This window comes from Aplidium turbinatum, chromosome 13, assembly GCF_918807975.1.
Source record: "Aplidium turbinatum chromosome 13, kaAplTurb1.1, whole genome shotgun sequence".
Classification (NCBI taxonomy): domain Eukaryota; kingdom Metazoa; phylum Chordata; class Ascidiacea; order Aplousobranchia; family Polyclinidae; genus Aplidium; species Aplidium turbinatum.
This window is the reverse complement of record NC_137484.1, coordinates 15,430,862-15,442,248: the sequence shown is the minus strand read 5'-3', so window position 1 is coordinate 15,442,248 and position 11,387 is coordinate 15,430,862. Positions and strand designations below refer to the sequence as shown.

Sequence of the window (11,387 nt, the reverse complement as noted above, 5' to 3'; positions counted from 1 at the left end):
TACTCACCCGTGTCGTCATGTGTTTTCAGTTTATTAGTGCGAAGTTTGCGTCGTAAGCGGTCCCTGACCTCCAGGTAGTTGTTAGCGGTATGCGCAGGTGGGGGACCTCCATTGCCGAAGAACTCGCAGTAGCAACAGTTACAATATTTGTAATTATTGCCACCTCCACCATTGGTTGTGGTGGTGCTTGTGGACGTGGTATTCGCATTCGCGTTGTTGGCACCAACGCAACTTTCGTTTCCGGCTGCTGCAGATGAACGAATTGTGATTAGATTAAAGCAGGGTTTCTCAAGCTTTTTTGGGCCACGGACCACTATTTGTGAATCTGTTTATTCGCGGACCCCCAATAGGCCTACAAAGGTAAAAATGCATAAAACCGAATTTTGTTTATTTAAAAAACTGACAACATCAATGGGACGGATGAGATTGCTTCTTATTGCATAAGTCATCAATTCTTGGAGTCATTAGTGGCCATCTCGTGAATGAATGTGGCCATCTCGTGCCATAGGACAGAGGTGAAATGCCTGCCACTATCCGATGATATTACGCGGGGCTACGAATCTAGAGACCCAATGCAGTATGAATGCGTTTGCGCAGCTCTTTGCGTTGACATCTGCAAGGGGAATGGCTTCTGGCCAGCGAGTAAATCTGTCGATGACGGTTATGATATAACAACACCCATTTAAACTAGGAAGGGGTCCTACTATACAGGGTCCACGGAAAGTCTGGACCTGTATTTTGTCTTCATGTTGGTAACTAAAAAGAGAGCTGAAAATGCTGTCGCACACATGCAGATCGTGGCAAAAGGCAATAAAATTTTAGTTGCATTTTGCAATAGCAATGGGTATTCCTCCACAACACTCAACCAGAAAGATGCAATAGCTGTTTGGTTGAAACTATGTATTAAAGTTCGATCAGATGATAATTCGGCTAATTCTTCTTCTTCGGGTCCTGACAGATCAGTCTTTGTAACAACAAAAGGGTTTAAAATCCAGTCAAAATTCTCATATGTCTCGTTTAAAAAGTACTTCTTGAAATGTGCAGAAAGCAATTCCAAATGTTGTGTAACGTCAGAGAAAACCAACTCTGTATTAATTAAGGGTTTGTTGGTAATGTAGTCACATAGAACAGGATACTTGACAGGGTACGTACTGTGCAACGTATATGTGTGACTTTTTAATTTCTTGTCATATCGCCACGGACCACCTGTGCAGTCGTCGCGGACCACAGTTTGGGAAACCCTAGGTTAAAGCACGTCAGGTTTCAATCCTAGAAACATTTACAGTAGTATTCACAAATTAAAAATCCTTTTCAACAATTAATTTTTGTACTACAAATAATAACAGCATTTATATAGCGCCACATCCACAGTGCAATCTATGCTCCTGGGCTCTTTATTACCTCCTTGAAGATGTTGACATGACTCCGAAGGATGATGATGCTTAGGATGATGTGCATGGGAGCTTTCTTCAATAGGTTGTGTAATTGATGAAGCAATTTGTTTCTCGTTGGAAGATGTTGAATTGGTCGAAGCTTTGTTGATCGGTTTTTGATCAACCCCAGAAGACGGTGGAGCATCCGTTTCCTCCACAGGTGACTTCCCCTTAGGTTGTGGATGAGATGAGGCACTGGTTGGAGCAGTAGGAGCAAAATTTAAACCAACTGATGTTGCAGGAAGCATTTTCTCTGGAGCTTGCAAATGAGAATTCGGGACACGTCCCGGTACGTTTTTATCTTGCATGGTTAGTTGAAGTTGCATCCGGACTTTTTGCAAATTGGAAGTCTGATTCTGTGCAGCTCCTTCTTGTCCTCCAGGTTGCTCATTTGTCTTCATGGTCTGCAGCGGAGGACGGACCTGCCTGGAGAGCTTGCTCTGGGCAACGAGCTTCTTTCGACGAAGAATTTGTTGGCGTATTTGAAGATTGTTTGCGGTGGAGCCAGCAGAAAGTGCTTGCGGCAAGACGTTGCTCGCAGGTTGCGCTCCAATCGATGTCTGTGGAAGTAAGTTGGGATACCCCACGATATCTGCAAGTGAAAAATGACATTGAAAAAAAGTTAGTTTAAATAAACTTTCAGGCCTGATCTCCAATTAAACACTGGGAAACAGTATTGATAGTTAGTTTTTTTTTTCATTTTGATTCTGAAAACACACAAAATCTAATAAAAAAAATGACGTGCTTTTATGAATCTAATTATGTCTACAACAATATAGCATTGCCACTTACTATGTCCAGATGAGATGGAATTATGCTGCAGAAAAGGGTTGTGCTGGAGACACAGCGGCTGATTCAGGGACGTTGTAGTTGGGAACAGAGGCTGAGCTGCTTGGGCTATGTTGGTATTTTGTAAATCGGCTGCTGAAACTGTAACGGTAGCTTGGCGTTATTTTAACCTGGTAGTTCAGAATAATTTGAACTGCTACACCACGTTTGTATTGTAAATAACTAAACTGTAAAAAATGTTATATGAAACACGATTTCTAAGCGATAAGACTATGAGCAAAAAGATAGAACTCAATATTTTCAAAATTATGAGTGTGCTACTGTGCTTGCAAGTCTTTCAAGCGTTTAGTTTTGATCTGACAAGACAATAATGAAGTGTGTCTGATAACGCCCTCGTTACTTGCAACTTCTGAGGTGATGTAGTCACTTACATGGGGTCAAGGGGGCGTTAGAAGGCATCTTCACATTCCCAGGAGGATTCATATTGAATTGTCCTTCTTTGAGGCTGACTGATGTACCAGGGTGGAAGCGGATGGGAGGCACTGGAGCCGCCGTGGTCACATGGACCATGTCACCACCGGCCGAGTGAGATTGGGTTGAAAACGGTGCATGAGGAGCCGATGAGAAGTCGGAGATTGGTGCGTATATTGATGAAGAGAAATAATTCATGTTTGATGGAGGAGTGAATGCAGAAGTACCCGAAGGCGGAGCGTAGGAACCGGCAGAAGTTATGCTCGTCACAGATGGGGAAAAGGAAGAGGTAAAAAATGGGGTTGTGTGCGACTCTGCGGTGGCGTTTGCGGTTGCATTTGCGGATGAACACACGCTATTAGGCGCACTTGAACTGTGAAGCCTGAAAAGTAAAGCACGCACTTCTTTCAAAAAAATACACCAATCACAATTAGTAACTTTTAAATCGTCAACTTGTAAAAAATACTTCAACTTGTGCAGCATAGGTAACAGCATCAACGGCTCGACGCATTACACGCAGAATTAAAAAAAGTTCGAAATTAATTGGGCTATCGAAAAAATTATATGACAAATTGTTGAAATCAAATCCTACCCTTTGTTGTCAACAGCAGAAGATAAGAAGGAGGCAGGATGGATTCCAGAGTGAGGCAATGATCCGGTTCCTGGGAAAAACGGCTGCAGGAACCCCTGTGGGCCAGTGATCGTGCTGCTGTTCACATATTGCTGAAACGCCGACACGCAGCCGGGGGCAACAAGATGGGAAGGCAGCACTCCGGAACAGTTCCCAGTTCCATTGACCCAAGCCTGCAATGATCAAGCACGTTGGATGTGATAATTTCAACGTCCGCAGACGTTAAATCACTATAAAAAAGACTGATTTGCTAGCTAGCTAGGCCACCTACGCTCAATAGTGCCTAATAAAACAGTCACCTCTAAATTTAAGGTTGTCCGTAGCCACAAAGCCTAAATACGAAACACAACTGATATATGGTTTTGTATCAAAAGATTTATTATTACAAAAAGCTTTTCATGATTTATTACGTCTGGTAATGAATAAAGGTATTTTAAAAATTTACTACCTATAACTGAAATGTGTTTTCATTGTGACAACACTCAAAGTAACCCGCAGAAAAAGAAGGAAAGATGACTATGAACTTACTTGGCGATTAGGGATCGACCAATCTGCCAGACTTGGTGAACCACTGCTTTGACTGGTGGCCAGAAGCAACTTGCCATTAGCGGACTTTCCAATAGGGTTCCACTCGCTGGCTGAATAGGCGCTGTCGTGGTGTGGCGGGAGACCACTTGCACTGGTCCTCACGCCGCCACCACCTTGGCCTTTGTCATTCTGCTCGGCATGGTCAGCTGACTTTTGCAAGTCGCCGGATGCCGTGGAGAACGCAGGTTGCTCAGTTGGTTGGAACAGAGTTCCATCACCGACTGTTGGTAACCCATAGAGGTGTGGATGAATAATAGATTGGAGATCCTAAGAAAGATATAATTTAACGTTAAAATAACCGACATCAATCAGTTTCTAATGTAAATAATCTCAAGACGGAGATTTGAAGCAGTTGTAGGCCAACCTGGACAGAGTTGTAGAATTGGGAAGAAATATTGGCTCCGGAGTTTGGAGGGAGGCCGACGAGGTTGGTGGTCGGCTGACCGGATTGGGCCGCAAAGAAACTAACGGCCGCCAAACGTAGACACGACGGACACTCGCATGACGCCCCACCACTGCTGATTCCTGGCTCTAATCTTTGCATCATATATTGCTGTTTTGACTCCTGTGAGAATAAGCAACATGGCACAAATTAGCCTAGAGTGATCCAGAGTGATTGACCAAACCTATAAAAAGACTTATCATAAAGATGGAGTTAAACAAGCTTTTTTTGTCCTGCAAACTTAAAAAATCACCCCAAAACACAAATTCAATAACTTTTCGCGTGTAACCTCAATGGGTCCACCCCACACCTAACCTCTGTTTTAGAGTGAATGTTAACTGCATTTCTCTCAAAAAATATGACTTTGTGGTGCCTTTCCAAACAACTGCGGCAATATGGTCTTTTCACAATTCATCAGTAACAATATTCATGATTATTTTTGAGTGCGTGATATTTTTTGAATGAGACCGATAGAACGCTTGAGGCAATCTATATTAATTGTTTTTCAGGGATAAAAACAAAAATAGTTCTAAAGTATAAAATATTTTGCATATCACTTCCCATTGGAATAAAGTGCACCTGGAACAACCGACTTACGCTGATGGGGACATAATGCCGGGAGGTATCAGACACTTTGCAAAAATTAATGGTAGCGATGCACTTTTCGCATTTGCACATTTCTTCATTATCGATGTCGTCCTCATCATCATATTCATCGTCAGCATCTTCCTCTCCTTCAGAGTCGCTATCTTCCCTTGTCTCCTTGCCATCAATTTTTGTTTTTTGTTCGCTTTCTTTGTCCGACATGGTCGAAGTTTGGATTGCGCCTGTGTTTGTAATCATCTGCAAGCAGAACGTACCAATCGTAATTACGTGGCTGCTTGAAAGAAAAATCACAAGTTTAGAGAAAAAAAATATTATTGGCTGTGACTTCATCACCTCTTGTGTTACAAGGCAATTCCCTCTACTAAAAAATAAGAAAATTGTAACTCAAGGAGTAGATTCCGCTTCTCAGTGCAGGAACAAACAACAAAACTTTCTTTGTTTAACACAACACTGACCTTGGACGAGCTGTTCAAGTCACCTTTGTGAGAAGATTTTCCTTTGTGCTTACGCACTGCTTTCTTTTTTAGCTTCTGATGTCGATGTCTTAAAACAAAACAATCTATAAGATTTGCAGCTTTCAGAGGGCAATTTAAAGCAACACCTGCACTACAAAGTGAAGCTCAGTGAATAAGTTTTTGTAGTTGAAGCAGTGTGACTGGAAATAACAGAGTCGACACTGCCATAATGTTTAAATAGCGTTTCGTCAACTGCATACCTGATGGGTAAGAATCCTGATGCGACGATCGAAAGACGATTCGACACCGCTCAAGAGCATGCGGCTGTGTCTTTAGCAGGGCACTTAATGGTATGCTTCAAGGTGGACACGAAGATTGGCTTCCTTGCCTTCCCGTTCAACTTAATGTAATCTTCAATTACCGGATATAACGCAAAAATATGACAACAAAACATAGCTTTCACCTTGCAGCATTAACAGAGCACAACTCCGATGGTACAGTTGAGTCACAGTTTTGTGTAGATGATGAAGAAGATGACCAAGAATCTTTATAAAGTCCTTCTCCAAATAAAGTGCGAGACGGCATAACGCCGGCAGAGGAACTGGTAATCTCCTCCTTCGCCGATGGAGCAATCCAGTGAAATTTAGAAGCAGAATCTTCATGTTCCTGATTGAATAAAATAATTCCTGATGAGGGTTTTGTAGAAGTCAAAAACGTTGGGAACTAACAAAATTAAAAAATGTATCCACGATTAATGTTTGGTTTGGTTTTGAATCTTTATCCTCGAACTGACAAAGCCTGGATGGGTTATTCCTGGTAGTTTCGCATACTTGTAGAGGCTTTTGACGCAGGGCCGATAACCGAGATTGACAGAGTGAAATTTCCGATTGTTGAAGTGTTGTTGCCGGAGAATTATTCCATTCATTAGGTGCAGCTGAATGGAGAGCACTCCTTAGAATGCGCTGCTCAAGCGCCCATCCCGAGTGTCGACTCAGCGCCGCTTGATCTTGAAGCGTCTTCGTTCACAAAGTCACGCGCTAACCAACTGAGCTATCAGGACGGGATACGAACGCAATTGCACGAGAAAGTAGAGAGCATGGTATCACACCAAATTGGAAAATTCCAGTTTATTATAGAGGATTCAAGTTTATTATAGAGTATATTCTTATCCAAATATAAAATTGTTTTATCTTTAAATTATTATTGAAAAGCTTGAGTTTTTCCTGCAAATGTTGATGATGTTCAAAAATGGTCCATAAAGCACAGAAAAGGTATTCAAAGAAAACAAATCAAGAAAATTTTAAGAAAAATAATCTCTTACTTTGGTTCTCGTAACATCTGCAGATCCTCTATGTGAAGCATCAGAAGTCACAGTTTTGTTATCTTTTGGAATCTCCAAAGATGGAGCAACATCAGGATCAGGAAGCAGGATATTCAAACGATCACTGAGGTCAGGATCACACGTTGATTCTGTTTTTGACTTCACATTTGGAGAAGAAGGACGCAGCTTGGTGTGTACGCTGGAGAAGACGGGATCCGATCCACTGTGAATCGTTTTATGCAAATGATGCAAATGCTGGTGAGGAAAATATGGAGGAGGATGATGAAAAGACGGAAGGATGTACGATTTGACAGAGTTAAGAAGGAGGTTGCTTGAAGAGGTGTCAAAGGAAAGAAACGGATTCGGAGCCAGATCGCTTGCACTGAAATGCAGGAAAATACAATAGGTTTTATAGAAAAAATACCTGCTTAGAAGCAATGCAACGTTAAACACACTCTAATATTACTTATTATAATAACACGGTGTGGCCAGTGGAAAAAGATTATTCCAAAGAAGCGCACATAAACGAGTCTACTTTTGATACAAATTATGCATTTGATCGAAAACAGGGTGTAGTTTTTACATTTAGCTTGTCACAGATGAGCAGTCAATCTCACTATATCCGGCTATCTCCGTCTCTAGGCATAGCTTAGACAATTCTGTGATAAGCTTAAGTCTAAACTCAGAAACGATATCTGTGATTTGTTTAAAAAGCAATATAAGAACCCATAAGAACTTTCACAAGTCAAGTTACAAAGCTTGTATGCTACTCACTTTGGTTGGGGTGAGATCGAAGCAATGGAGTCGATTTCTTCATCTAAATCTGACGGGATCAGACGACGTGGATGATCAACGATCCGAGGAGAGTGTTCATCATTGTCCGAGCTATCATCATCATCTGATGGCACACTCGGAGGACGAATGTCTCGCAGAAAATCGTTAGAGAAATAATTCATTGCATTCCGGCCGGTGCTTGGAGGAGGTTGGGAAATGTAAGATGGCTCGTTGAAACTTTCTTCGCTGTTTAGTGGGCTATCGAATGGAAAGTCTGTCTCCGACTAAAAACACATTTTAAATGTCTTTAGCAATAAGTTCACCGACCAGGAAAACTTTCAAAATGAATCAAATTCCAATGAACCAGCAACGCGTTCGACCTTCAAATTCGGAATTGTACATTAATTCGTAGCTAGTCAGTTAAGGCGATGTGAAATTTGAATGGACAAAATCGAATTATCACACAGGGTGACTACTGTTGTTGTAGAGTATTTTTGTGAAGGTTTATGCAATAAAATCCAGTATCCGTAAACATGTAAGCATTTTAAGGTTAGTATTTTCTAATTCTTGCAAGGTGATTCCACAAAAAATACTATCACAACGCATCAACCCACGTGATCCAGATAGCGCGCTCTGAATGGCTAGTTAGGGAAAACGCGTTGTGTGCCGCACACACGCGCGCGCGATTGCGGTCTGCTGCTGAGAGTCTGACTCCTGAGACTAGACTAGAGATTTATAGCTTGATGCTGATTACTGAAGATAAGGCTGCAACATTCAGATAAGAAGTTGTGTTCTGCCGAAATATTTGCTATAATTTTATGCTTGGTTGTTAAATAATCATTCAGGCTTCGGTTCAAAGTTAGGTTAGGCTAGGCTTTCCAAATTGTGTAAAGTAGGAGGCAATGTCTGTAATTATCAGGTCTTCTGGAATAAGAACTGCTTATTCAGGTCAAGTTGCTATTTGTGGTTCTGACATTTTTGATATGTAGCTTTGAGAATGACACTAATAAAGTTCATAGTATTACGGAAGGCTCAGACAACTAAGTTTTCAGCACTTAAATTCTTAGTTCTGTCTACTGTAACTATATAGGCTATGTAGATTATCCTTTTTTTTAAATTACATTAATCTCTTCACATAGCCTATTGTCTATAATTCATAAAGCTGACCTTGTTGTGGGTAGAATTTTTAACTGTTAAATCATGCCTAAAAGTTCCCAAAAAGAGAGTAAAAAGCATGGAAAGCTCTTCTGTCGTTGGACCCTCCAAGGAGCTTCCCACTGCTGATTTACCAACACTACAATATGTTCTTGCATTCTGTGCTTTGTTGAAGGTGATACTCAAGTACTTTACTAGTGTACCATTTTTTCTGACACGTTTTGATTAAGGTAGTGGCATAAAACATAGACCAACTCGTATATTTTCATATGGATGAAGGGTAGTTGTTAAAAATACTAACATATAGCTTGCATGAATGAACAGTACACGTACAATAACCAACTAGCAGACACTTTTCAAAACCTTAATGTATTGAAATAATTAATTGCACGTTCACAGAGATAGAGCACTCATAAGGAATTACTTTTTCAGAAAACTGAAAAAAAAGCTAACTATTCTCTTTTCAAATGAAGATTGCATTCCTAAAACAGAATTGAAGTTTTTCCTCTTCCAACGTTATCGTGGAGTAGAAGCACCGTTATACCAAATTGGGCCTCTTGACAAAAGAACAACGAAAACGCTTCAAAAGAGAGTTTACAAAAAGGTGAGTTCTTACACATCTTTTCAAATTTTTTTGTCTAGTAATTTTCTATGAAATGTATCAAGCTTTTGTTCGATCACAGGCTTGTATGAGTATATGCTTTGATAACATGGTCATTAGGGTGTCCCACTTTTAGGCGACTTTTCAGGAAAATTAGGTTCGGGTCAAATTCTGAATGGATTTTCGTCACTGATTTAAAAAATGACGTTATTTTTTCATTATGACGTCATCTTGATGTGCCAGCTAGCGGATTTTTGCTATTTTGGCCTTTTCACGAATATGGTAAGAGCTAGAGAGTTGGAACTTGTGCCAAAATGACCGGAAGGGACGATTTCCTATTTGTTGTCAATACAATATGAAACGCTAACTGCAACAGAATAGGAGTTATTTTGAAAAAACATGTTTTTGCTCATTTTTGGACAAAATATGAGAAACACGGCAATTTTGCTACTGTGATGCTTTTGTTTCGATTGTTAAGTTGCTCCACCTTGTTTAGCAATTAGGTACAGTGGTAGTAGTAGTGATACACACTCTTGAATGTCTCTTCCATGTAAATGAGATTTATTTTACACACGTTATTTTGAAAAAAACATGTTTTTGCTCATTTTTGGACAAAAAATGAGAAACACGGCAATTTTGCTACTGTGATGCTTTTATTTCGATTGTTAAGTTGCTCCACCTTGTTTAGCAATTAAGTACAGTGGTAGTACTAGTGATACACACTCTTGAATGTCTCTTCCATGTAAATGAGATTTATTTTACACACGCAAAAAGCTTTTTGGAAGGCAAAGTGAAAGGCCCCAATGCATACGAAGATGGTGGTTTGATGAAAATAATTAAGAAAATATCAAAACTTAAGCCCCAACATCTGAAAATCCGACAATATTGTAAAGTTTCCATCACAGCTATAGCCGCAAATCATTTAAAAGCCAAGATCTTATGGTTTTCTGAGCACAAGAAAGAAGCTAAGATTCATCTTTTCGGAGCGACCATATGTGTCTTCTTGCTATGGCAGTTCATTCAGTGATGAATGTTCCAGGAAATTTGAAACCCCTACTTTTTTATCAAAAAAGGGTGTCCCATGCGCGTTGAATAACAACAGCGAGTGGTTAGCCTACTTAAGATTGCTGATTTTTGGATTTTTGGCCTCAGGATATCCCTAAACTTCAACGTATGGTTACTTTTATTGTTTGTGTTTATTTGCCAGCATTTTTAGTCATCCATCTTAAACCTTCCGCTGCTGAAGGTCCCTCAATTGGTACTGCTTACAAGAGATTTATTACTTGCATATAAATCTGTGGTTGAACCAGTATTCAATGCTGTTCTGAAACATTTCGTTAAGCATTCATCCCAATGGTTGAGCCCTAAAAACGTTGCTTTAAGTTCTCCACGCTGAAGCTCCGCCTTTTGCTGCTGATGCGGCAAGACAGAAAAGTTTTCCAAGAAACGTTGATATCGAGCAGACGCTTTTGAAGCGTGACAACTTTAAAGTGATTTTTTTCTCTGAAGAAAGTATGATGGCTCCACGCATTGCATGTTTTTCATCTCTATCAATGTTTTTGCGTATGATCAACAACAACAATCGAGGAACAGAGCGCTTTATTGGCAGACTGAAACGCGTTGTGAACGGCTTGATTCGAGATGACCAAGACGATTTGGCCAAAACAGACTTGCGCATTTGTGCTGCTTTGCACAGTATGGTGTGATAAATAATCCCATTGAACTGTGTTGTGTTGTTGAATGGTGGTTTTGTTTGATAGATCTTTGAACTAAATGATCAAGGGTTTAAAGTTCCGGTCATTTTGGCACAAGTTCCAAGTCTCTAGCTCTTGCCATATTTGTGATAAGGCCAAAATAGCAAATATCCGCTAGCTGGCACATCAAGATGACGTCATATTGAAAAAATAACGTCACTTTTGAAGTCAGTGACGAAAATCCATTCAGAATTTGACCCGAACCTAATTTTCCTGAAAAGTCGCCTAAAAGTGGGACACCCTAATGGTCATGCAGAGCCAGGTCCCATGTTGTGTACTGGGGTTGGTCATTTGTTGTCATTGACGTGGCTCTTCTAACAACATTTGTTGATTGGAGCCATATGAGAAAGAGAATGGGGTTACTGCC

The 11,387-nt window shown here is 40.4% G+C and overlaps 1 protein-coding gene and 1 pseudogene across 2 annotated transcripts in view; both read right to left on the bottom strand.

Moving 5' to 3' along the window:
* The window catches only part of LOC145782499 (serine/threonine-protein phosphatase PP1-gamma catalytic subunit A pseudogene), a 202,139-nt pseudogene that overhangs the window by 114,598 nt on the left and 76,154 nt on the right, over nucleotides 1-11,387 (bottom strand). The window lies entirely within an intron of this gene.
* Nucleotides 1-11,387, bottom strand: part of LOC145781682 (uncharacterized) — a 38,124-nt gene that overhangs the window by 4,635 nt on the left and 22,102 nt on the right. The window contains exons 9-20 of the mRNA XM_082593356.1: nucleotides 7,511-7,794; nucleotides 6,737-7,118; nucleotides 5,879-6,081; nucleotides 5,416-5,503; nucleotides 4,952-5,197; nucleotides 4,277-4,477; nucleotides 3,853-4,179; nucleotides 3,286-3,497; nucleotides 2,654-3,075; nucleotides 2,226-2,363; nucleotides 1,402-2,025; nucleotides 8-247 (exon numbers count right to left, since the gene is read on the bottom strand). Of these exons, the coding sequence (XP_082449482.1) occupies nucleotides 8-247; nucleotides 1,402-2,025; nucleotides 2,226-2,363; nucleotides 2,654-3,075; nucleotides 3,286-3,497; nucleotides 3,853-4,179; nucleotides 4,277-4,477; nucleotides 4,952-5,197; nucleotides 5,416-5,503; nucleotides 5,879-6,081; nucleotides 6,737-7,118; nucleotides 7,511-7,794 (3,367 nt within the window). The remainder of the gene's footprint in view (nucleotides 1-7; nucleotides 248-1,401; nucleotides 2,026-2,225; nucleotides 2,364-2,653; nucleotides 3,076-3,285; nucleotides 3,498-3,852; nucleotides 4,180-4,276; nucleotides 4,478-4,951; nucleotides 5,198-5,415; nucleotides 5,504-5,878; nucleotides 6,082-6,736; nucleotides 7,119-7,510; nucleotides 7,795-11,387) is intronic.